Here is a 26,141-nt window from a genome sequence, read left to right on the forward strand (position 1 = left end):
CCATTAGATCAATCGAATTTTATAACCAAGTCTTGTATACTCGAACAATGGACTAATAGGAACACGATAATTTTCTTCGCTTATGTTCATTTAGTTGCGTTAGATTATGTCAGTTCATTTACATTCATTTGAAATATTAATGAATCAACATAAACGAACATTAACACGTTCATTTTTTAATAAGCAAACACATACAAGAAAATTTGTTCATTTAAGTGTTCGGTTAAGTTAAATGAATGAAACGGACAAACATTGTTCATATTTGTTAAATTCGTATATATGTCTATAAGTGTCTTATGCATCAAAGTTAAAAAAATATTCAATTTTTTATGTAATTATTATAGTAATCTCTTCTTTCTATATAATAATTTGTTTGTAAAGGATGTAGTTTTCATCTTCTCACATGCGCGTCACTTTTGCATGATAAACAATAAAACCTCACAAAAACAAAAACAAAAATAAAAATACAATAATAAAGAAATTATAGTACTCAATGCGTCCATCCTCCAACTTCTTTTTAAACCCCTCCAACATTTCATCTTCGTAACTCATACCAAACAACTTTATAGCCATAATCCCACAATGTCTCATCAACCCAATTTCGAACCCATCTCAATATGCAGTACAAAATCGAGATCCGACCAAACCATCGCCTCGGATCTCAACGGTACCCTTCTTGTTTCCCACAACCCGTTCCCGTACTACTTCCTCATAGCACTTGAAGCCGGAAGCATTTTTCGGGCCATCTTTCTATTACTAGCCTTCCCATTCCTCTACATCATTTCCCTCTTTTCTGAACCAACCGCCACTCATCTTTATATTTTCATCTCATTTGTCGGGCTAAGAATCCGGGATATTGAACTTGTTTCAAACTCGGTGTTACCTCGATTCTATGCAGGTGATGTTCGCCCCGATTCGTGGAGGGTGTTCAACTCATTTGGGAAAAGGTATGTGGTGACATCGAGCCCGAGGGTTATGGTTGAACCCTTTGTGAAAAATTATCTAGGGGCTGATAAGGTGTTGGGGACTGAACTCGAGGTCTCAAAATCGGGTCGAGCCACCGGGTTGGTTAAGGGGCCTGGTGTTCTTTTTGGCCCACTTAAAAAAACTGCCATTTTGCAAGAGTTTAGCGGTTCGAATCTGCCTGATTTGGGTCTTGGAGATAGTGAGACTGACAAAGATTTCATGTCAATTTGCAAGGTATTTTTATTATTATCATGTCATATATATATAACTTTTATTTTTTCTATCAAACTACTGATCTTTAAGGCAGCAAATGCCATTGAGGAAATCAACAACATAACATATGCAGTGTAACAACCACCTACCACTCTTTACAACCCGAACCACTATCTACAACCAATATCAACACTCGTCACATATACAATAATACTAACAACCTCATTTAAAGATCAAGCAAACACACCCAAACCCCATCACCTACCTTTCTTCTTTTAGATGAAAAAATATATAAACTAAAAGTAAAAGTTAGCAACGAAAATAAAACTCCAACATGAATAAAAAGGAAAACAAAACCGGAAACTAAAAATAAACTCAACAATATATGTCAAAGGAACTAAGAGAGTTAGATAACACAGAAAACCAGTCATACAATTGTAGGTTTAAATAGTTTACATCTAGAGTTAGATAACAATTATGTATTTTTTTATTATATCACAAAATGTTAGCTTATTATATGGCAACCATTTCATATAAGTTTAGATCCGAAACACACACACACACACTCATTTCAGTTTGTTTTTTGACAATAACTGCAATTCATTTATTACCTCTTCAAGAATTTTATTTCTGGTCAGGTTTATATACAGAATAAACCTATAAATTGATAATCTATTTATTAGCAAATTTGAAGAAATTCTTTATAATTTTTTAACAATAATAAGAATGTTTCATTTTGTTTTATTTGATATTTATATTTTAATGTTATTGTAAGGTATATTAGATTTGTAACATTAATTTTTAGTCTTCCTCTTTAATAACTAACTACATTAAATTTGTAACATATTTTCAAAATATAAATTTTTTCTAAAAAATAATAATAATAATTTAGAGTGTATGATAAATTACAAGGTGCGCATGATAAATTCCGAGCTATATAAGATAAAATATAAGATAAATTTTGATGAGCTATGTAAGATAAAGTATAAGAGAAATTTTGATATGTGTACGATAAATTTCTACGCGTAAGATAAATTTCGAAATTTGTAGGATAAATTTTGATGTGTGTAGGAAAAAAATATGTGTAGAAGATGATAGTATTTCGGAATAATTAATTAGTTAAAAATAATAATAAATGAGATGAGAGAAAAACTATTTAATATTTTTCAATTATACCTTTTGTTATTTTTTTCTCAATTAAAATTTTCTTCTCAATTGATCCTCCCATATTAGGCTATATGTTATATATATGTGGTTTAGTAAAGGTGTATAACGTTCAATCATACTCATACTGGCGGAGCATCTTGGTGGCTCGGGGTGCCCTGGCCCTCCCGATTTTTCGCTGGTAGTGTTAGTTTTACCAAAATTTTCTGAAATTATTTTTAGTGTACATTGTTGGAGTTTTAAGGGTTCGGTCCTCACTCCGAGTTTGACTTTGATACCAATGTTACAACTTAAACATGGGGTGGATGAGAGCTTATTTGGTTACCCAACATTTATTGTCCATAGAACTGATATTATATATATATAATATATATATATATATATATATATATATATATATATATATATATGAGAATGATCCGTTGGGAACCACCCTTTATTGCGAGAACCGCGAGAACCAATGTGAACACAACCAAAAATAGCTAAAAAACACACATTTTTTTTTAATATTTTTACTTAAATTCGCTATATTTCGTTATTAAAAAAAATTGGCTACTAAAAGTATCGATTTTTAAGTAAAAAATATTTAAAAAAAATTGTGTGTTTTTTAGATTTTTTTTAGGGTTTAGTTTTTAGCATTTAGCTTGGGTAGGGGTGGGTTAGGTTTTTTTAGGTTTTGGGGGATTTAGTTTTTAGCATTTAGCTTGGGGGAGGGGGTTAGGTTTTTTTTAGGGTTTTTTAGGTTATTTTGTTGTGTTCACATTGGTTCTCGCGGTTCTCACGAGGATCATTACAAAACACTAAATATTGCGAGAACGAAAAGAACAACTCTAAAACACTAAATTTTGGGATTTAAGTTTCATATTTTTTTTAAATTTTATGTTTTTTACATTCATATGTGTATTATATATACATAAAAAACCATATTTTTTACCTACACGTAGCTTACATACATGTTGGTAATTTAACCTACACAACAACAACAACAACCATACCCAGTAAATCTCACAAATAGCAAAGCTACTTATAGGGTCTGGGGAGGGTGGGATGTAGACAGGCCTTTCCTCTATCCCTAGGGATAGAGAGGCTGCTTCCAGAAGAGACCCTCGGTGATGCGTGTCAGTGTGTATATGTTTTTAGATGTTTAATTAAGCCCTTTTTACACTTTTAGCCAAGTTTTAAATTTATAAAACACGATATTTACTAACACTAAACACACATATGGGCAAGTGCACCCATCGTGGACGTAGTATAGTGTTGGTAAGATACCGAGGTCGTCCAAGGACACAAGAGCTTTTAATACCGGTTTATCCTCAACGTCTAATCAAATCAAAAGGTTAGAAAAAATGATTTAAACTAAGAAAAATAAAAACTAACTAAATGCTGAAAAATAAAATAAAATAAAAACAGATAGACAAGATGAATCACTTGGATCCGACACGTGTATTAGTATAACCTTTGATTATTTTCGCACTTTTGCACTTGTTTAAGAGATTATCTTAGTTATTGTAGTAGGCCTCTCTTTTGAAGGCGACGTTACCCTCAACCCAGTAGTTTGAGTCAGCAAGGATACAATCCTAAAGGGTCGGATTATTGAAAGATAATGAATTAAGTTATTAATGCAAATTGTGGTAGGCCCCGCTTTTGGCGGTGACGTTACCCTCGGCTAAGTAGTCTGAGTCAGCAGGGATACAGTCCTAAATAGCCGGGTTATAGTATTAATAGTAGTTAACTTATGAGGGGGTCAAAGAGTTTGGATCCCCGCCATCCAATACCTATGGGCATTGAAGGAGATCCTACTAAATTTGACCCAGGTCCCAAGCAGGACCTCTAAACGCTGAACAAGGGCAAGACCCTTACCAAACCGTTCCCTTAACCCCCGACCAGGTAGCCAACATACCTCCATATAGACCGTGGAGATATGAATGGTGAAAATCTTTTATTTTATATAGACAGTAAAATAATGCCAAGACACCACGGACAAACGATAAGGAAAGATCACCTTCAACATAAGTAACTAGTTATTAAAGTCATTAATACAAAACCAAATAAAAAGTGCAAAAGATTAAAAATAAAAAGTATTATACTAAACACTTGTCTTCACCAAGTGATGTAAGAGACTTAGACAAACATGGCCTTGATTGTCAAGAACTCTTACGATCAATCTTGGATCCCGAGACGACTCACACACTCTACGATGGACAATGGATGATGGTGATATGGTGGTGGTGGGTGGTGGATGAGGTGTGAGAGAGGTGGTGTGCCAAGGGATGAGAGAGAATGAAACCAAGCTCCTCTATTTATAGGCTGGACAGAACGCTGGACACGGCCCCGTGTCCGCTGGACACGGCCCCGTGCCCGTCTGACACTCTCTCTCTTCATTAATTGTAATTGCGAATTACAATTAATGCGCCTGCTGTACTTTCACCACGCCCCCGTGCTCGCTGGACACGGCCCCGTGGTGAGCAATGGAAGCTTCTACTGGTTTGTCTTTTCTGCTGCTTCCTGGGCACGCCCCCGTGTTCGCTGGACACGGGGCGTGTTCAGACTCTGTTTTCTTCTCTTTGTCTTGGGAGGTGCCGTTGAGGGTCCGGGCAGTCCACTTTTGTTCCTTTTCTTGTATTTATGGTAGAATTAGTGGTCTTTTTGCTTCTTTTGTGATTTTGAGCTCATTTCATCCTGAAAATACAAAAGGAAGACAAAAACACTCTTTTTCCAACATCAGTACTTAAAAAGGGTTAGTTTTATGCCTTAATTGATGTGTTTTATATGTTGCATTTTACACACATCAAATACCCCCACACTTGAACTTTTGCTTGTCCTCAAGCAAAACTCTTTTAATGTGGCTTACACTCCCAAATGGAATAGGTAGAAGAGAAGTTTTTAGCTTGTCCTAGAGTGTCGGGAATCCAAGGTTTTTATAGGTTTTATTTTTATTTTATTTACAATCCTATTCGTTATGATTTATTTTGAACTTTTCATAAGATAAACTACTTATTTTGGCATAACATGCCTTATTAAAATTCCATTTATATACAAGTTCACATACCTCACGGGAGATCACTCAACACTCGGCCGAAGGTGTATATTTAAGTGAATCACTCGAGAGCGGCACGGACTTACGTTTTCCATAGGCTTGCCAAGCGATCAATCCTCCTCCTTTTTAACTTTTTACCTTTGTAAATATCAAGAGGACTTTTGGGGTGAAGGCTTGGGTATAAAGGTGGGTGGTTGGTTAGTGGTTAGTAAAAAGGGCGAAAATCGTAACAAGTGTCGGTTTTCGTAAAATACCTTGTTTTTAGTGACATTTATTTTTGAAGTATTTCTCCAAACAAGCTTTTGTAGCTTTTGTTTGTTTTTGACTTCATATTTTTTTTTTTTCGTCACATAGAGGGTATGTTTATGAAAAACCGAGCTTGTTACTAAAATAAAGGTGAAAAATGAAAAAGGTTTTTGGTGGGTAAAAAAAATTAGTTTTGGGGGTAATGAAATGAAAGGTTTAGACTCAAAGGGGTTTTCTAGGGGGATTTTTGGGTAGGTAAAAAAAATGAAAAATAATGGTTTTGAAAGAAAAATAATTAGTCCTAATGCCTCCATCATTTACTTACTTGGGTTTAAGTTGGTAAGGACCGGGAATGTATCGTCGTGGCAAGTTCTAGATTTGTAAAGACCGAGCGGCTATTCACACAAGAAACGAAAAATGAGCATTTAATCTAAATATGTATATTTTTATGCTCAATAAAGGCTCAAAACTCACTTTTGTGGGAATGGGTTTTTAATGTGACCAAGCATATATAATCGAATTTTTAACTAGACTTGTTATACCGTTTCATAATTTTCTTATGTTAGTTCTTTTTATCACGACGCTATCGGTTGTAAATTTAAAAAAATATAACCCTTTTATCACTTGTTATTCCCAACTTAAACTAAGACAAGTAAATAATAAAAAAAATGAAAAAGTTTTTTGAAAAAAAAATTTTTGGGGTGTTTAGCGGTTCCAATAGAGTTTTGTGTAAGGCTTGTTTTAGGATTTTGCAAAATTTCAAGGTTTTAGCATCCCCCCACACTTAAATTACACATTGTCCTCAATGTGTCCAAAAATAAAGTTTTTGGTTGATTAGAATGTGAAAAAGTGTGTTTAAAAACAAAGATTTGTGTTACTGGCATTCTGGACACGGCCCCGTGTTTACCGGGCACGGCCCCGTGGTCAAGTGCCAGTAACAAAAATTATAGAATTGAAACAGAAGCCTGGACACGGGGGCGTGTCCGCTGAACACGGCCCGTGTCCAGTTACCTGAACTGGGTGATTTCCTGCAGGGGGCTCAGCACGGGGCCGTGTTGGTTGGGCACGGCCCGTGTTGAGCCTTCTGATATGGAGATTTTTGTCGGTTTGTTCTGTTCTTCTGCATGGTTCCATTTTTTCTTGTTCCCTTTTTCATCCATTACCACCATGAGTCCATAAATCATAAAAACCATCATAACATTGCTAACCATAGAGGAATTACATAAAGATAGCTAATTAACCAAGGGATACATAAGGTTATCATAAAGGTTCTACTTATTTAGGAAAATTTTGGGAATAACTTCCCAATGTAGAAACATTTTTTTAGCCCATGGCTCCTCGGTTTTCACTCAAAGCCATTCTTCTATCTCCCTTGGGAGGTAGAAGGTAGCCTCATTCTCTTCGGTATCTTGAGGAGGAGCGCTTACCGGGACTCCTTGCACTACCCTTGGTTGCGGTACTTGGTGCAAGGCGTGCCATTCTGCTGGGATGATAACCTCGGGTACTACATTCCACGCCCTGTGTGTTATCACTGGAACCAAAGGCGGGGAAGCAAGAAGGTTTAACCTTTGGTGCAAAAGGTTCACTTCTTGCAAGCAGCCCTCCAAACTTATCGTCAGATGATTAACGCGGTCCACTAAAGCTTCTTCTACACTTGTCATTTCGTCTACGGCTTCCCTTAAAGCGTAAACGTAGTTTACTAGGGAATCCTCCGCGGCGGACGATCTCCTTCCATTTCGGTTATTCCTTGAAGATGCTCCGCTGTTTCGGCTGGCCATTTTCTGCGAAATAAGCCGAGGATAACTAAATTTTTGCAAAACAGTACCTCGAACACGGCCCCGTGCTCAGTGAGCACGGCCCCGTGTTCAACTGTCTGCAGGAATTTTTGTCTAATGGTTCTAGGTTTTTAAATTATTTCCATATACTTTCGTTGTGTTATGAGCTCAGATAATTTAAAAACAAAGTTATAGAACTATCTTTAGACAAGAATCCATAGCGAAAACTCCTACAAACCTTGCATAGAAGGTTGGAATTATGGGTTTCCAAGCTTCCATGGAGGTAGGGTTTGAAAAATTTTTGGAAGAAGAGGAAATGAACAAAAGTGGAGAAGACAAGATGGTCCTTAGGAACCTTCTTTTGGTACTTACCTAGGATGGTATATGTGAAGATTCCAGGGATCTCTGCTTGGTGGAGTGGTCAAAAATGAGCAGGATTCAGGCTGCATTTAAAGAAAACGACAGCACACTGAACACGGCCCCGTGTCTGCTGGACACGGCCCCGTGTGCAAAGAAAATCCTGACACATTTTGTCCGTATTCTGACAGAATCAGCAGAAAATCTTCTGAGCGAACACGGGGGCGTGGTGACCGGACACGGCCCCGTGTCGGAGGGCTGACTTATGAAGTTTTGTCTTTATTAAGGAGCTAATTTGTATCGGGTGGCTTCTGACTTGTTGGAACAACCCCAAAGTGCCTAAGATACCTTAATTGTCCTATACTAAGGCGAGAACGCAAGAGGTTGTCGGTGAGGGTAATTCCTATTTTCATTCTAGGTGGACAAGTCCAACCCTTTCCCGGGCTCTCGTTAAAGAAGGTGTATGCCGAATCGCTCAGGTCTATGTATGCACCGAACGAGGTCGATGGGGAGTCCTTCACGGCACAATCGGCACAGGGACGACTATCGTCCACGTATTGCTTAGGAAGAAAGGTATTTTCGGGAGCAACGAGGTTGTCAGAATGCGGTTCCAACATTTCCTCATGGTCATCTTCTTGGGATGGATCTAAAAAATCCTTCCTAAGTTCTTTTGACCAATTTAGAAGTAGTTCTTCTAGTTGAAATAACTCGTCAAGGAGCATTTCTCCTAGAATATCTGGCTGGGCTCATTCGAGGGAGAAATAGTGTTTATTTTTACTTTCGCCCCTCTTAAGGTTACACGGAATCGGTGGGTCTATATAGTGTGGCCTATAAGTGAGGAAGAAACATTTTAATTCCTCGTGTTCGCCTCCACATATTCGACACCACAAACCATAAAAGTGCCGAAAGTAAAAAGAATCACTATCACTCATGTTTGTATCAGAAATTACCAACCGCCGGGATCGAACGGTTCTGTTTTCAGCAACTGAATCTTGGGCACGGGGGCGTGTTGAGTGGACACGACCCCGTGTTCAGCCTACTGTCTGATATAAAACAGGATTGCCAGTTCCAATGATTGGGCACGGGGCGTGTTCAGCGGGCACGGCCCCGTGCTGAGCTCTGCAGAAGCTGAAAAAAATCTAAAAAAAATCCTAAAAATTAAAGAAAAATAAAAAGATGATTAGGCCGTTGATTCCTAACTTTCTTAAAATCCTTGTGTCCCCGGCAACGGCGCCAAAAACTTGATGCGTGTCAGTGTGTATATGTTTTTAGATGTTTAATTAAGCCCTTTTTACACTTTTAGCCAAGTTTTAAATTTATAAAACACGATATTTACTAACACTAAACACACATATGGGCAAGTGCACCCATCGTGGACGTAGTATAGTGTTGGTAAGATACCGAGGTCGTCCAAGGACACAAGAGCTTTTAATACCGGTTTATCCTCAACGTCTAATCAAATCAAAAGGTTAGAAAAAATGATTTAAACTAAGAAAAATAAAAACTAACTAAATGCTGAAAAATAAAATAAAATAAAAACAGATAGACAAGATGAATCACTTGGATCCGACACGTGTATTAGTATAACCTTTGATTATTTTCGCACTTTTGCACTTGTTTAAGAGATTATCTTAGTTATTGTAGTAGGCCTCTCTTTTGAAGGCGACGTTACCCTCAACCCAGTAGTTTGAGTCAGCAAGGATACAATCCTAAAGGGTCGGATTATTGAAAGATAATGAATTAAGTTATTAATGCAAATTGTGGTAGGCCCCGCTTTTGGCGGTGACGTTACCCTCGGCTAAGTAGTCTGAGTCAGCAGGGATACAGTCCTAAATAGCCGGGTTATAGTATTAATAGTAGTTAACTTATGAGGGGGTCAAAGAGTTTGGATCCCCGCCATCCAATACCTATGGGCATTGAAGGAGATCCTACTAAATTTGACCCAGGTCCCAAGCAGGACCTCTAAACGCTGAACAAGGGCAAGACCCTTACCAAACCGTTCCCTTAACCCCCGACCAGGTAGCCAACATACCTCCATATAGACCGTGGAGATATGAATGGTGAAAATCTTTTATTTTATATAGACAGTAAAATAATGCCAAGACACCACGGACAAACGATAAGGAAAGATCACCTTCAACATAAGTAACTAGTTATTAAAGTCATTAATACAAAACCAAATAAAAAGTGCAAAAGATTAAAAATAAAAAGTATTATACTAAACACTTGTCTTCACCAAGTGATGTAAGAGACTTAGACAAACATGGCCTTGATTGTCAAGAACTCTTACGATCAATCTTGGATCCCGAGACGACTCACACACTCTACGATGGACAATGGATGATGGTGGTGGATGATGGTGATATGGTGGTGGTGGGTGGTGGATGAGGTGTGAGAGAGGTGGTGTGCCAAGGGATGAGAGAGAATGAAACCAAGCTCCTCTATTTATAGGCTGGACAGAACGCTGGACACGGCCCCGTGCCCGTCTGACACTCTCTCTCTTCATTAATTGTAATTGCGAATTACAATTAATGCGCCTGCTGTACTTTCACCACGCCCCCGTGCTCGCTGGACACGGCCCCGTGGTGATCAATGGAAGCTTCTACTGGTTTGTCTTTTCTGCTGCTTCCTGGGCACGCCCCCGTGTTCGCTGGACACGGGGCGTGTTCAGACTCTGTTTTCTTCTCTTTGTCTTGGGAGGTGCCGTTGAGGGTCCGGGCAGTCCACTTTTGTTCCTTTTCTTGTATTTATGGTAGAATTAGTGGTCTTTTTGCTTCTTTTGTGATTTTGAGCTCATTTCATCCTGAAAATACAAAAGGAAGACAAAAACACTCTTTTTCCAACATTAGTACTTAAAAAGGGTTAGTTTTATGCCTTAATTGATGTGTTTTATATGTTGCATTTTACACACATCACTCGGCTTCAAGACGAACAACATACCAACATATCAAGTCAAAGAATATAGACAAATAGAATATAGAAAAAAGAAGTCACCTATACCAAGAAAGTAATCAGAGTGACGCAATATATTGTCAATCAAGTATAATAGCATACAACCTCATTCCGGCATAAACACAAGAAGTCAATCGCTGGTAAAGTCACTTAAAGAATAAGAAAAACCTACGTCCCTAAAATACCCCTAAGACCATACTGCAATATCCTCTAGAAGTCCTTACCCTAATCCTACGCCTCCATGAAGTCCTATCTTGGACCATGTCCTCGGTAAGATGCAACTCTAGGTTATACAAAAAGTGAAAATTTTTTCATATTTTATTTTGAATTCTAGTGTAAGAAACAATAAATCTTACATTTCCAACATTTTCATTTGCTTTTTAGGTTTTTAGGATTGAAAAAATAGGCGATTCATTGTGTTCTGCGTGTTCATTTGAGAACCACCTTTATTGTGAGAACCAATGTGAACACACCAAAAAACTTAAAAAAACATAACCCCCAAGCTAAATGCTAAAAACTAACCCCCCCCCCCCCTAAAAAAACCCTAAAAAAACCTAACCCCCCCAAAAACCTAAACCCCAACCCCCCCAGAAACCTAAAATCTTACATTTGCAACATTTTCATTTGCTTTTTAGGTTTTTAGGATTGAAAAAATAGGCGATTCATTGTGTTCTGCGTGTTCATTTGAGAACCACCTTTATTGTGAGAACCAATGTGAACACACCAAAAAACCTAACACCTCCCCCCCCAAAAAAAAAAAAAAAAAAAAAAACTAATCAATATATTATAATGGTTTATTATTATATTTACTTTTAATGTCATATTTTTTATTTTTTTCCTTTTTAAAAATCATATATATTTCCTTTACCATTTTTATTGTTAATTATTTTTTCTTTTTTAAACATATATCAATTTATCAATTAATTTGATACTTCTTTAATAGTTTACGTTTATAACTTTTTTCTAAAAACTTAAGTACGTAGTTGTGTTTGATTTTTTCTCTTAAGTTTTGTTAAAAACAAAGTTATACTCAAAATAAAGTATTTGTTTGTTATCATAAAACAGTACGATGATAAACTAAACTGTTCTAATGGTTTGACTTTCTAAACAACATACTTTATTTTCAAATCACGTTTATTTTAAATTATCATTTGCTCGGTTTCACCGCAACGCGCAACGCTAAAAAAACTAGTTCTCACTATTTCCAACTGAGACCAACAACAATAAACTAAAAAGTTTATGATAAAATATATATAGTTAATAATATAAATAATTAGCTTAAAAAGAAAAAAAATGCGGACCCAAAAAACTAGAGGCCCAAAACAAACGTTATATACTTAAAAGCCAGCCATGAATAAGTATGCTCATAAATGGAGTCATAAATTATGTTTATTTTTTCTTTTTTCTAAAGCTGGAATTGCACAAGCCTGTCATGTGAAATAGACATGATATAGTTATGTGGCCAATAAAACATTTAATTTAAAGTTTTCTTTTATATTTTAATAATATTCATCTTATATAATTGGGAGAGTAACATTAAGGTTGTTGTCATGTGACCTAAATGCCACGGGTTTAAGTCGTGAAAGTAGTCTTTTGTAAAAATCTAGGGTAAGTATACGTAGTTGTATACATCAGCAAGTTGACTTGACATCTCGGATCATGTACATGCGAGGCCTCATGCAAAGGGTTTGTTGTTTTCGATCTTAAATATGATGAAAAAACTAAAATTTATAATGCGAATGTATGCACATATACATATGCGTCTGCGTAGTGGGTATGTATATAGAATCAAATATCGAATGAGAAGCAAAATATTTATGAGAAACATACAGAAAGACTTTGATATATTTGTAATTTTGTAAGATCATTTTTATTTGTATTTATTTTCAATATATACGAAACATATATAAGAGTTATAATTCGTGTGTGTGTGTATTGTGTAACTATTTTAGACCATGAAAGTCATAGCATCTATATTAAGTATCTTCTTATGCTTGAAAGGGTCAAATGAAATGATGCTAGTTTTGTAAATTTAATGTAGTAAGCTTTAAATTTCCACCATACGTTTAATCCCATTTAATTTTGTTAGTTCGTGCATGGGTTTGAAGGTCCCCATGACACGAGGGCCAATTGAATCGCATAATAAAGGAAACACGTGATAAGCACATGGGAAAGCCAAGAGTGAAAAAGACACTTTTAACCACCTTGAAAGATTTGAAGTTTACTTTACATTTCAAATAAAAACAAATGATTGTTGTTCTTACCGTACGTAATGTGATTGAGTGCAGGAAGGTTATATGGTACCAAGAACAAGATGCGAGCCCTTACCAAGAAACAAGCTTCTACGCCCCATCATTTTCCACGAAGGACGTCTACTGCAAAGGCCTACACCACTCGCGGCTCTACTTACCTTCCTATGGATGCCCATAGGCATTTTCCTATCCATCCTTAGAATTTACCTCAACATACCTTTACCCGAAAAGATTGTATACTACAACTACAAGATCCTTGGAATCAAACTTGTTATTAAGGGCACCCCACCGCCCCCTCCTAAACAAGGACAAAGTGGGGTGCTCTTTGTGTGCAACCATCGTACCGTCATAGACCCTGTGGTCACTGCTGTCGCCCTAGGAAGAAAGATAAGTTGTGTCACGTATAGCATTAGTAAATTCTCTGAGTTAATTTCACCTATTAAAGCGGTTGCATTGGCAAGGGAGAGAGATAAAGATGCCGCACATATTAAAAAACTGTTGGAAGAGGGTGATTTGGTCATTTGCCCGGAGGGAACTACATCTAGAGAACCCTTCTTGCTTCGATTTAGCGCTCTTTTTGCAGAACTTACAGACAGGATCGTGCCAGTTGCTATTAATACAAAACAAACTGTGTTCTATGGGACAACGGCTCGTGGGTATAAGTCCTTGGACCCATATTTTGTATACATGAACCCTAGGCCAACGTACGAGATAACCTTCTTGAATCAACTGCCTCTGGAACTTACTTGCAAAGGCGGGAAATCTGCATTTGAGGTGGCAAACTATATTCAAAGAGTGATAGGGGATACACTTGGATTTGAATGCACTAATTTGACTAGAAAGGACAAGTATGTGATGATGGCTGGAACGGATGGTCGTGTTGAGACCAAGAAGCTGGATAAGTCTCAATAGAGGAACCAAACCAAGTGATTTGATTCAGATTTATATAGTTTGTTGTTATTATTATTTCGTTTTTGAATAATCTTGCAAAGAAGTATTAAAACAGTTTGGTTTATTAATTTACATTCTTAGTTAAACTATTATTAGTATATTGATCAGGATATTCTAACTTAACTATTATTAGTATATTGATCAGGATACATGTACGTGATTTAATTTTACTTATACATATACAGGTTTTCATCTGATCACTAGTTAAAATTAACTTGTCGCATCTGTGATTTAGTTGCATTACAAAAGGTGATTATTATATAATATTTGAATTGTGTAGGAGTAATGCCAAAAGGTGACGAATACAACAAACATGTGTTTTTTGAGCCTCTCGGTGTGATGTCAAACCAGGGCCGGCGGAGCCAGTGTATAAGGAGGGGTAACCCGGGCTACCCATCAACTCTGTCTCTGTAGTATAAAAGTACCCTTCAACTCCATCCGCGTAGTGTCAAAATTTTTATTGATCAACAAAAAAAAAAAAATGAATACCCCTGAACTTTTATGCTAGATCCGCCACTATGTCGAACCAGGGGCGGACTGAAGTATTGCCCAAGGTGGGCGGGCGCACCCTCGGGAAAAAAAAAATTTAGTGTTAAGTTCCGTCGAAAATCCCGTCCGCACCCCTTGAAATTTTTCGTCCGCACCCTTTGGAATTTTTTTGTCTGCACCCCTTAGGTAAAAATTGTTATCCATTTATATTTTAATTTTTTTTAGTAAACTCTTATTTTTTTTAAAAACACTACCTAAATTATATAACTTTTAATACCTAAATAACTAAACTCAAATACCCAATACCTTTAACTAGCCCACTACTAAGTCTTAGCCCAATAAACAAACCCAACAAATCAACAATATTTCAAACTAAAATAAAATAAACAAGCCCAAAACCCTTACATATTCTCTCCCCCTCTCTATCATCCTTGCACGCACGCCAGCGATCAGAACATCAGCGACAACAGCAGCCGCATACCACCGTAATCAGCCATCATACCATCGTCAATCGAACACGGGTAATTTTCTTTGTTATTTTTGATGATTTTTGGTTGATTTTTTGGTGGGGTGGGACAGAACCGGTAGCCACCGGAAGTGATTTTTTGATAGCAGGAGACATGTGCTTCTTGTTAGTGATGATATTTTATTTTGTGGTGGGTTATATATTTATATTTTGTTAGTGATGATGGTGATATTTTGTCTTTTAATGGTGTATATGATGCTTAGATGATTTTTAGTGTGATTTACATTATGATTTCTAATGTTTGAATACTTGATACATTATGTAACATGTTATGTAGCCTTGAACTTATAGATCAATTTGTTTGTGATAGCCGATAGGAACCATGAGTAGGGACGTTATGGCGCGATTTCTCAAGAGGAAAGTTGATACATCTTCCGAATTCGTTGATGTGGATACTCTTCCTTCGGATGCTTATAATCGCAAGTGTTGGATATATGTATGTCCGAAGTTAATTAAAGTCAACGTAACTAACTCGGTACGATCCGAAGAGTTACACGTTGGTACACGAATCATATATGTTCACGAGTAGGTAGATTATTATTTGTGAAATAATAATAGTTTAAACCCGAGGGACTTAATATTAATTAGATTATTATTAAGAGGATTATAATTGTATAATCTTAAAGGGCCTTAATGTAAGATTGGGTTTTATAAAAGGATGTTTAAGGTGGAAACCCTAGACACACTTTTATAAAACACAAAACCCTAGCCACCCTCCTAAGCTTGGCCGCCATCCTCTTGCCGTCGACCAAGCATCGCCGCCGCCTCCTTCTTGGCCGGTTCTACTCTCGGGTATCTTGTGCTCGGTTGTGAACTTCCTACTAGCGAGGATTCGTTATAACCCGCGTGTTACAATTCCGGTGTAGTCGTCAAAGGTTGATTACTAAAACCCTCTATGGTTGTTTATTCCGTTTATTTGTTTATACGCGTATAACCTTGATCCTGATTGGGAATATTTATTAATCGGATTAATAAATCAAATTTATATAATCGGCTTTTGGTAAATTATATAAACCGCTTCCGCTAATATTTTGATACCATGATTCCCAACAATGGTATCAGAGCCACGGTTACACGCGTATAGATGGTAAAGTTACAATCTTGATCTATGTTTTATTTGTCAAAAATTATTTGTTTTGAAAAAAGATCAAAAGCTTTTGGTTGTCTATGGATTGTGATGTGAATCGAGCCCTAGGTTATGACCTTTGTCATGGTTGTGTTGTTTATGGTTTTATTTTTATTTGTATTTTTTTTCGGATATTGGATCCGATGTAATAGTATTTTTGATTTGTATTTTGTTGCGGATATTGGATCCGATGTAATAGATAGGATTAGAATAGATTTGGTTTTATTGTATTTTCAAATTTATTTTTGTAATCCTTCGAGTACAAGATCAAGATCAAGATCAAGATCAAGATAAATGGCGAACAGGTACCATGAAGATAGAGATCGCGGGTCAAGTGGGAGCTTTCAAAAATTAGCTTTTGAAACCCTTTTTGACTAGTTCGTTTCGTTTCTGGCTAAAACGAAACGGCCAACCTATTAGGGGCTCGATTCGTTTTTTTTATTGTGTTTTGTGGTTGTGTTTTATTTATTGTAAATAATCTAGATAACCCAAAATAAAAAAAAATTTCACAATCGAGACAACGGTTTTATTAAAACAAGTTTTATAAAACTGAAAAGTATAATTAATAAAAGGTTTTTATAAATATTTAAAACAAGATCATTCACGATAAAAACAACCGACATAGTTTAATAGGGTATTTAAAACTATATCGTGCGAGCGTGGAAAGGAGTTTCTATTATCACGAATTATATAAAATCGGATTTTATAAATAATTGTGTAACTCGTCTCATGCTACGAGTTATTCAAAATATTTTTGTAAATATTAAAATAAATCCCAAATTTTAAATTGATGTTTTATGCCACCCTTAACGAGTTAATACTTCATTCTAAATCGAATCCAAATGTTAGTGCTATACCCTGCATCTGGGCGTCCATCATGAAAGAAGGTAATCATCGCGTTTCCTGTGTAACATAGGCCGGTGTTACAGTTAACAGTAAAGGACAAAACATCACTTGTTCATCAAGTGGGCATAGTTGGGGTTAAACATACATCGTTTTAAGCGATAACCCCAAATGGAGAGTTGTGTAGTGGACACAATTAACAATCGTTGTTTACCTACATAATCATACCAGTGGATAGTGCTTAAGCCAATTCACTGTCATATGATGAATCGGGATCTCATCTTAATTAAAATTTTGTTTTTGGGTCATAAAATTAAATTAAGATATTAAAAGCATAAAATACTAATTAATTAATTTTGAATTTTGTAGATGTCAACTGAAAACAATTCCTCCCAATTCTCTCTCAAGTCCATCTTAGAGAAGGACAAACTGAACCACTCAAACTTCATGGACTGGCACCGCAACTTGAAAATTGTTCTCAAGGCGGAGAACAAACTGTATGTTCTTGAAACACCAGTCCCTGATGAACCCATCAATCAGCAAACTGTTGCATATAGAAACTATGCAAAGCAGTTTGATGACTCTATGAAAGTCTCATGTTTAATGTTAGCATCCATGATTCCTGAACTTCAAAGGACCATGGATGACATGATGGCATATGAGATGAATGAGCACCTGGTTGAAATGTTCCAACAGAAGGCTCGTCATGAGAGGTTTGATGTGATGAGATCACTCATAACCACTCGTATGCAAGAGGGTACATCAGTTAGCGCTCATGTGCTAAAAATGAAGGCATATGTTGATCACTTGGCTCGTCTGGAATCCCCCTTGAGTGATGAATTAGCTGGGGATATCATCCTCAACTCATTACCTAAGTCATATGATCAGTTCACTATGAACTACAATATGAATGGGATGGAGAAGACACTTGCAGAACTGCATCAGATGCTCAAAACTGCTGAGGTGAATATACCCAGCAAGACTGCACCAGTGCTGATGATCAAGGAGGGTCATGTTAAGAAACCTAACACCAAGAAAAAGGGAAATCAGGGCAAAGAGAAGGGCAAAGGCAAATTAGTTGCAAACAAGAAGCCTCAGAAGGATGCCAAGTGTTTTCATTGTAATGAAATTGGGCACTGGAAGAGGAACTATGCTAAGTATTTAGCTGAACTGAAGCAAGCCAAGGCTTCAGGAGGAGAGTCCTCAGGTATATATGTTATTGAAATCTTTTCTTTTTCTGGCAAAACATGGGTGTTTGACACAGGATGTGGTTTTCACATTTGTAATGCTTTGCAGGGACTAAGAAAGATTAAGAAGCTGAAACAAGGCGACTTGGAGGTCCATGTTGGCAATGGACAAAGAGTTGCTGTGAAGGCAATTGGAGAATATGTTCTTTTACTTCCTTCTGGTTTAGAACTTGTTTTGAACAATGTTTATTTTATTCCTAGTGTTACTAGAAATATTGTTTCGGTTTCTGCTTTGCATGGACAAGGTTTCAATTATCATTTTAATGGTGAATTTATTTCTGCTTATTTTAATGATGTATTTTACTTTGATGCAAAACCAAACAATGGAATCTATGAAATAGAAATACAAAACAATAACATATTATACAACATCTCCCATAAACGTAATAAGTTGGACTTCAACGATACGTATATGTGGCATTGTAGACTTGGTCACATAAGCGAGAACCGTGTTAAACAACTTAAAACCGCAGGAATCTTAGATTCTAAGGGTTCAGAAACGTTTGGCAAATGCGAATCATGCTTAAGTGGAAAGTTAACAAAAGCACCTTTTTCAAATGTTGGAGAAAGAGCTAATGATCTACTGGGACTTGTACATACAGATGTATGTGGTCCATTCAGAACAATGTCAAGACATGGAGAAAGATACTTTGTTACATTCACCGATGATTTCAGTAGATATGGTTATGTTTATCTTATGAAGCATAAACATGAGACATTTGAAAAGTTCAAGGAGTACCAAAACGAAGTAGAGAATCAGCTAAATAGAACTATTAAGATGCTTCGATCAGATCGAGGCGGTGAATATCTTAGTCAGGAGTTCATCGACGATCTAAAGGATTGTGGAATAGTTTCACAGCTCACTCCACCTGGAACGCCACAACATAATGGTGTGTCTGAACGGAGAAATAGAACTCTATTAGATATGGTTCTATCAATGATGTGTCGAACAACCCTCCCACGCTCCTTTTGGAGTTATGCTCTGGAAACTGCCGCAAAACTTGTGAATATAGCTCCAACAAAGAAGGTTGACAAAACGCCTTATGAGATATGGCATGGAAAGAAACCAAAAGTATCTTATCTCAAGGTCTGGGGATGTAACGCTTATGTCACTCTAGAATCTTCGGATAAACTAGATCCCAGAGGCGAAAAAGTGGTTTTCGTCGGATACGCTAAAAGGATCGGTTACCTTTTCTACCACCCCACTGAAAATAAGATTTTCACAAAACGCAGAGGCACTTTCTTGGAGGAAGAGCTTCTAGCAAGAGGGATTGGAGAAAACCATGTGGATCTTGAAGAAATTCAAGAATCACAAGTGACTGAACCAGTTGTTCAGACAGAACCAGAAGTAACTGATCTAGTTGTTGAAGTTGAGCCTGAGAGGACTCAAGAAACAACAGAAACACCAAGTGTTCGAAGAAGTATTAGGGATCGTCGTGCACCTGAAAGGTATGACGATATCTTCATGATTGATGAAGTTGAACCTACTACTTACAAAGCTGCAATGTTGGATTCAGAATCTAAGAAATGGCAAGAGAGATGCAATCCATGTATGATAACCAAGTCTGGGATTTGGTTGATCTTCCTACCGAAGGTCGGACTGTAGGAAACAAATGGATCTTCAAGAAGAAGACCGACATGGATGGAAATGTGCAAACCTACAAAGCAAGGCTTGTAGCAAAAGGGTTCACTCAGACTCAAGGAATTGATTATGAGGAAACTTTCTCGCCAGTAGCCATGCTTAAGTCTATTAGAATTCTACTTGCCATTGCTGCATATTATGACTATGAGATATGGCAAATAGATGTCAAGACCGCGTTCCTTAATGGACACTTACTTGAAGATGTCTATATGGTTCAACCTGAAGGTTTTGTCGATCCAAATAATCCTAATAAGGTGTGCAAGCTAAATAAATCCATCTATGGATTGAAGCAAGCATCTCGCAGCTGGAATATTCGTTTTGATCAGAAAATTAAAGAGTTTGGCTTCATTAAAAACGAAGATGAACCATGTGTTTACAAGAAATCTAGTGGGAGCTATATCACTTTTCTAATTTTGTATGTAGATGACATACTAATCATTGGAAACAATATCCCTATGCTAAAAGATGTTAAGGCTTGGTTGGGAAAATGTTTCGCAATGAAAGATCTTGGTGAAGCCGCTTATATTCTTGGAATAAAGATTTATAGAGATAGATCAAAGCGGTTATTAGGTTTAAGTCAAAGTACATATACTGATAAGGTCATACGACGCTTCTCAATGCAAGACTCAAAAAGGGGGCTCTTGCCCATGGCACATGGAACCATTCTTAATGGTGAGCAGTGTGCTAAGACCGAAGAGGAAAAGAAGAAAATGGAAAGAGTTCCATATGCTTCTGCTATCGGTTCCATCATGTACGCCATGTTATGTACTAGACCTGATGTCTCGTATGCTCTTAGCATGACGAGTAGATATCAACAGAATCCAGGAGAAAGTCACTGGGCTGCAGTGAAGAACATTCTTAAGTACTTAAGAAGGACTAAGGACATGTTCTTAATATATGGAGGACTGGATGAGGAGCTATCAGTTAAGTGTTATACTGATGCAAGTTTCCAGACTGATCGTGACGATTCAAGATCACAGACGGGATATGTTTTCATTCTAAATGGTGGGGCTGTTACTTGGAAGAGCTCGAAGCAAAGTGTGGTTGCTCAATCCACCTGTGAATCAGAATACAATGCTGCATCGGATGCTGCTAAGGAGGCTGCCTGGATGAAGAAGTTCATTACTGATCTCGATGTTGTTCCTAGCATAAAGAAACCAATCGAGATGCTGTGTGACAATACTGGTGCCATTGCTCTTGCAAAGGAACCAAGGTCGCATCAAACCACAAGGCATATACTTAGAAAATTCCACTATATTAGAGAGATAATAGAGCGTGGAGACATCGTAATAAGCAAAGTTCATACGGATCTAAATCTGGCTGACCCCTTTACTAAGCCTCTACCTTATGCTAAACATGAGGAGCATGCTGGAAAAATAGGGCTTAGATTTGCTAGACAGTGGGCATGATCTGTAGTTAGTATTGGTGTTTTAATTTTGAACTAAAACAGTTACATTAAAATAGTTATTTGATTTATTGGTTAAATGCAAGTTTAATTATTTTGTAACTGTGTTCGGTTTTGTATGTTTATATCCTTGAATAAGCGTATTCTAAAATATCCGTAGTCGATCAAATTACATGGGAATGAATTTGAATGTAAGACTATTGTGAATTAAGATGATTGTATTCATGAGATGAATAACTCAAGAGTTTGAGAATCAAAATTCACAGATATCACTAGGGAATGATATTGGATGTAACTCGCTTCAAAACGATCTCCATGGATCTAAGTCATGAGATGTTTTGATATTGATATGTTCAATCTGTCCTTTTTTCCTTAGGCACATATTAAACTACATTGATCAAGGACAATCTTTGATGTTATCTAACACTGTCCTGAAACATGGGTAGTAATCCGGGCAGTGTTGGGAGGAATCCAAGGTCAAGTGGGAGTTGTATGATGCTGATGGAATTTTGTACTTCTATAGGATTAGAAGTTTAGACATTCTGGCGCCCTCGTTAACTCAAACTGGAATAAACGCGTGGCCACGCTCGGACTAAAAGTAGTTCGTTAGACCACTTTGAATTAAAGACGAGAATAGAGAATGGTTGATCACTATATAAGAATGAATGATCCATGTCTTATGATCAACGAATGATCTATGCAGAAGGGACTTATTGATAGAATTATCATGGCTATAGTATTTGGTTAAGTAAAGTGTTACTTGAACGCAAAGAACTAGTTGACGACTGTAAAGTGTCATGCCGTGTTAAGAGCAGTGCGATGCAGCTAGGCGTCCAACTCTGCACACGTTGACTCGTTTAATTAAAATCGTCCAAGTGGGAGATTGTTGGATATATGTATGTCCGAAGTTAATTAAAGTCAACGTAACTAACAAGGTATGATCCGAAGAGTTACACGTTGGTACACGAATCGTATATGTTCACGAGTAGGTAGATTATTATTTGTGAAATAATAATAGTTTAAACCCGAGGGACTTAATATTAATTAGATTATTATTAAGAGGATTATAATTGTATAATCTTAAAGGGCCTTAATGTAAGATTGGTTTTTATAAAAGGATGTTTAAGGTGGAAACCCTAGACACACTTTTATAAAACACAAAACCCTAGCCACCCTCCTAAGCTTGGCCGCCATCCTCTTGCCGTCGACCAAGCATCGCCGCCGCCTCCTTCTTGGCCGGTTCTACTCTCGGGTATCTTGTGCTCGGTTGTGAACTTCCTACTAGCACGGATTCGTTGTAACCCGCGTGTTACAATTCCGGTGTAGTCGTCAAAGGTTGATTACTAAAACCCTCTATGGTTGTTTATTCCGTTTATTTGTTTATACGCGTATAACCTTGATCCTGATTGGGAATATTTATTAATCGGATTAATAAATCAAATTTATATAATCGGCTTTTGGTAAATTATATAAACCGCTTCCGCTAATATTTTGATACCATGATTCCCAACAGCAAGTCGATTGAATCATATAACGCGAATCAACGAGATAAGATTAGAAGGGCATATCTACTAAGAGGACCATATCAACCATTTAGTTTGATTTTTTTTGTTTTACATGACCCGACCCGACCCAACTCGACTCGAACCGACCCGATACGAACCGATTTTTTTACTTATATACTTCGGGGCCTAAAATTTTAAAAATGTTCCGCACCCCCATGAAAAAATTCCTCGGTCCGCCACTGTGTCGAACTAGCTTGATTTTAATATGATAAACTATATCAAGTGTCGAGCTCATGTTGATAAATTCTTTAAGTATGTAATGGAAAGCATGTAAATGTTGTTGGAAAAATAGAATGTGGTGAATGGAAATTAATGTTCAATAACATACTCTATCAAGCTTGGTTTTAGGCTGGACGGTATGGTACCGTCTTCCAACCCGTCGAGGTCCGGCGACGCCGGCAAACCGTGCCGCCCCCCTCCCGTCCCGTCCTATCCGTCTCATACTCGACGTTGGCGACGAAGCAATTAAGGTGGGCCCTTCTCCAAAAGTAACCGTTACAAATAAAAAAATCAAGAAAAAAAAGGTAAAGAATCAAAGAACAAAACAAACCCACATGAAAAATTTGTTCTTTTTTCACAATTTTAATCAAAATAAACACAGATTACCAGTAAAGTTCAAGTGGGTACCTGCAAATTGTTGAAAAGGTTCAATCATTATGTGGATGAACAGACCCTGATGGCATGAAAAGGTTCAATCTTTAAGGGAGAATCTAATGCGATATACAGAGGAAAAAGGAAAGTGAAAGAAGGAAGAAAGATAAAACTTAGAAGAAGGAGATCTCTGGTGTCGATGACTTGCAAGAAAGATAAAACTTGCAAGAAAGATAAAACTTGCATAGTGGATTCCACTGAATTTAAGTAAGCAAAATACGGTTTTTTTTTAATTAAATTATCTTTTTTTAAGGTTATGTATTAAGATTATGACTAGTACCATCCTCCCATACTCTCTACTTTTGGGGGGATGGACCATCTTTGGGAGGACTATGACGTGGCGCCTACGTGACAGATCATCATCCCTTTGAGGACCATCAGCATACCCTCTAGCCTTAAAAGGTGTGAGGCGCTTAGCGTTATACCTATAACTTAATGAGATCACTCTCTAGCGTAGATCTACCTTAATTAACATATCATCATCATCATCATCATCATCATACTCAGTAAATCCCACCAATAGCAAAGCTAAGGTAGGGTCTGAGGAGGGTAAGATGTAGACAGCCTTACCTCTACCCCGTAGGATTAAGAGGCTGCTTCCGGTGAGACCCCCGCTCGATTGTAGTTTTGCATCAAGCCTTGGACATAAGGCACGTAACACTTACCGATCGGGAAAAAGACCGATTGGTGCATGCGCCTCCATGTCTTTCGGCTATCAACGCCACTACATGATGCATGATTAACCGTCCGTCGCTTTTAACGTTATTTTCACGAAATTAGTAAAATAACATTAAAATTAGTGCACTTGCCTTAGTAATAAAAAAAATACAAATTTATAAACCTATATTTACCAACTTCTTTGTGAGACAACTTCTTTGTGAGAGACTTGGTACTATAGCGATTTTTATAAGTTGCACCCTTTGTACAACCTTTTTATGCATTTTTTTTTGTTTTTGTTTTGAAGCCACGCATGTCAATCCACTTGTTACATTTCTCTCCCTTCTCTGCGGGAACGAAAGAACTAGGTAATCTCTATTGTGTTTTCGTCCCTGTCAACGGCTTGGTCTTTACATTTGATTTGATTTTCTTTGTGTTCGATCTTTTTGTCGACGACTTTTCATATGATTTATGGAGGGATAACTTTAAAAAACATGAGAGTATGATGTGTAGTTGAGCCTCATTGGATGTGATGGTCGCCTGAGCCATTTATTGTGAATATGTGTGAGCTTGGACACTATACGAAAACTACATACTCTCCACTACTGAGCGAAAAGTTCGGGGGGTTGGTCGCCCCCTCCCGCCCCCACAAAGCTACTTACTTATTTTCTTGGTCACCTTGCTCAGAATTGATGGGATCCTCAACAGAAGCATTATATACTTGTGAAACATATACAAAGTAGGCTTTGTCTTGCGGGACCATCTAAGTATCTTGTGTTTATCACAATGCAAAGATCTTCTCACACATTCGAACTGTCTTGGTCCAGGCCATAGCATCTTCAAAAAAAAAAAAAAAAAAGAAAAGTTGAAACTTTAATATGAAAATTAATAAAAATTTTACACGAATATTGAAATTTCAATTGGGTTCAAGAAAAAAAGACAAAAAAACCCCGAAAAACTGAAAGTGGAAACTTAAAAGATGTTAATCCGTTAGACAATTTCTTACATGGATCAGATGATCGAACCTCCTATTCTTACATGTCTAAGATGTTATGGAATGTGTATGTCTACATGATGTGTATCTTGGTGGATATGTGTATGTAAGTAAGTTCATGTACATGATAATGTTTGTGTCGAAAATCGTTTTGGAAAATATACAATAATATGTATTGTATATTATTTTCTGGGTATTATTCGTGATTCGAACTATATATATATTTTAGAATAAAGGGGGAAAGACAAGTGGGAGGTGAAATGACCGTTCTACCCTCATGTGCAGTGCACATGACATAACTTAACTGAAAATTATAACTGGGTTTGTCATAAAGGACATAACGTGCAACATTTTCAAACATTAAGTACAAAAGTCATCAATTTTAAAGGTAAAGGACAGTGCCTGAAATTTGGGACAAACATAAAGGACAAAACTTGTAATTTACTCAAATAAAAATAATAACCTTGTTCGTGTCCATTTTCTTGGTTTTCGAAATGGTTCTTCATAATATATATATATATATATATATATATATATATATATATATATATATATAGGATAAGGATCCGTTAGGAACCACCCTTTATTGCGAGAACCGCGAGAACCAGTGTGAACACATGGCAAAGTTGTAATTAAGTGACATATAATAAAAAAATACGCTCTCCTTTTATTTCCAGCCCCCTCTTCACTATCTTCTTCTTACAAACTAGGGTTTCATTGTAGATATTGCATAATCTACGACGGCGACTGATCTCTCCAATTTCACGGCGACGACATCCACATTTGGCGTCTCCCGATTCATCACCTGCAGATCCTCGTATATCTGATGATCCTCCTCATACATTGTCTGAATATCATCCTCATACAACATCTCTGATGCCGAATTTGGTGGTCCATTTGCTGTCAATCCCGTTGATAATCACAGAATTATGTCTAAAGCTATTGTAAGTCAACATACCCTCCATGTCTTTGAAATTCAGACTCTTGAATCTATGTTTACATCAGACAATGTTGTCTTATAATCAATGTATCTGATCGTTCATTATCTTTTGATACTAATTCGACTGGTACAACACCTACAAA

General features: G+C 37.0%; 2 protein-coding genes across 2 annotated transcripts; both read left to right on the forward strand.

Annotated features, from left to right (window-relative positions):
• Positions 1–518: 518 nt before the first annotated feature.
• On the forward strand, positions 519–14,002 carry LOC110909897 (glycerol-3-phosphate 2-O-acyltransferase 6). Its single transcript, XM_022154631.2, has 2 exons — positions 519–1,200; positions 12,999–14,002. Exons 1-2 carry the CDS (start codon positions 583–585, stop codon positions 13,872–13,874), a joined length of 1,494 nt encoding a protein of 497 aa, XP_022010323.1. The 5' UTR covers positions 519–582; the 3' UTR covers positions 13,875–14,002.
• A 1,500-nt stretch (positions 14,003–15,502) lies between these two features.
• LOC118487211 lies at positions 15,503–18,021 on the forward strand. The gene is made up of 3 exons (XM_035983836.1): positions 15,503–15,803; positions 17,267–17,948; positions 17,990–18,021. Exons 2-3 carry the CDS (start codon positions 17,267–17,269, stop codon positions 18,019–18,021), a joined length of 714 nt encoding a protein of 237 aa, XP_035839729.1. The 5' UTR covers positions 15,503–15,803.
• Positions 18,022–26,141: the final 8,120 nt, after the last annotated feature.

Source organism: Helianthus annuus, chromosome 15 (assembly GCF_002127325.2).
Source record: "Helianthus annuus cultivar XRQ/B chromosome 15, HanXRQr2.0-SUNRISE, whole genome shotgun sequence".
In the NCBI taxonomy this organism is placed as follows: Eukaryota; Viridiplantae; Streptophyta; class Magnoliopsida; order Asterales; family Asteraceae; genus Helianthus; species Helianthus annuus.

Bases quoted from the DNA above. Each gene is read 5' to 3' on its own strand.
- LOC118487211 (XM_035983836.1), top strand. From the start codon at position 17,267: ATGTCAACTGAAAACAATTCCTCCCAATTCTCTCTCAAGTCCATCTTA. The intron at 17,949-17,989 runs GCAAAGAGAAGG...GCAAACAAGAAG, and splicing joins CAAGAAAAAGGGAAATCAGG to CCTCAGAAGGATGCCAAGTG.
- LOC110909897 (XM_022154631.2), top strand. From the start codon at position 583: ATGTCTCATCAACCCAATTTCGAACCCATCTCAATATGCAGTACAAAA. The intron at 1,201-12,998 runs GTATTTTTATTA...GATTGAGTGCAG, and splicing joins ATTTCATGTCAATTTGCAAG to GAAGGTTATATGGTACCAAG.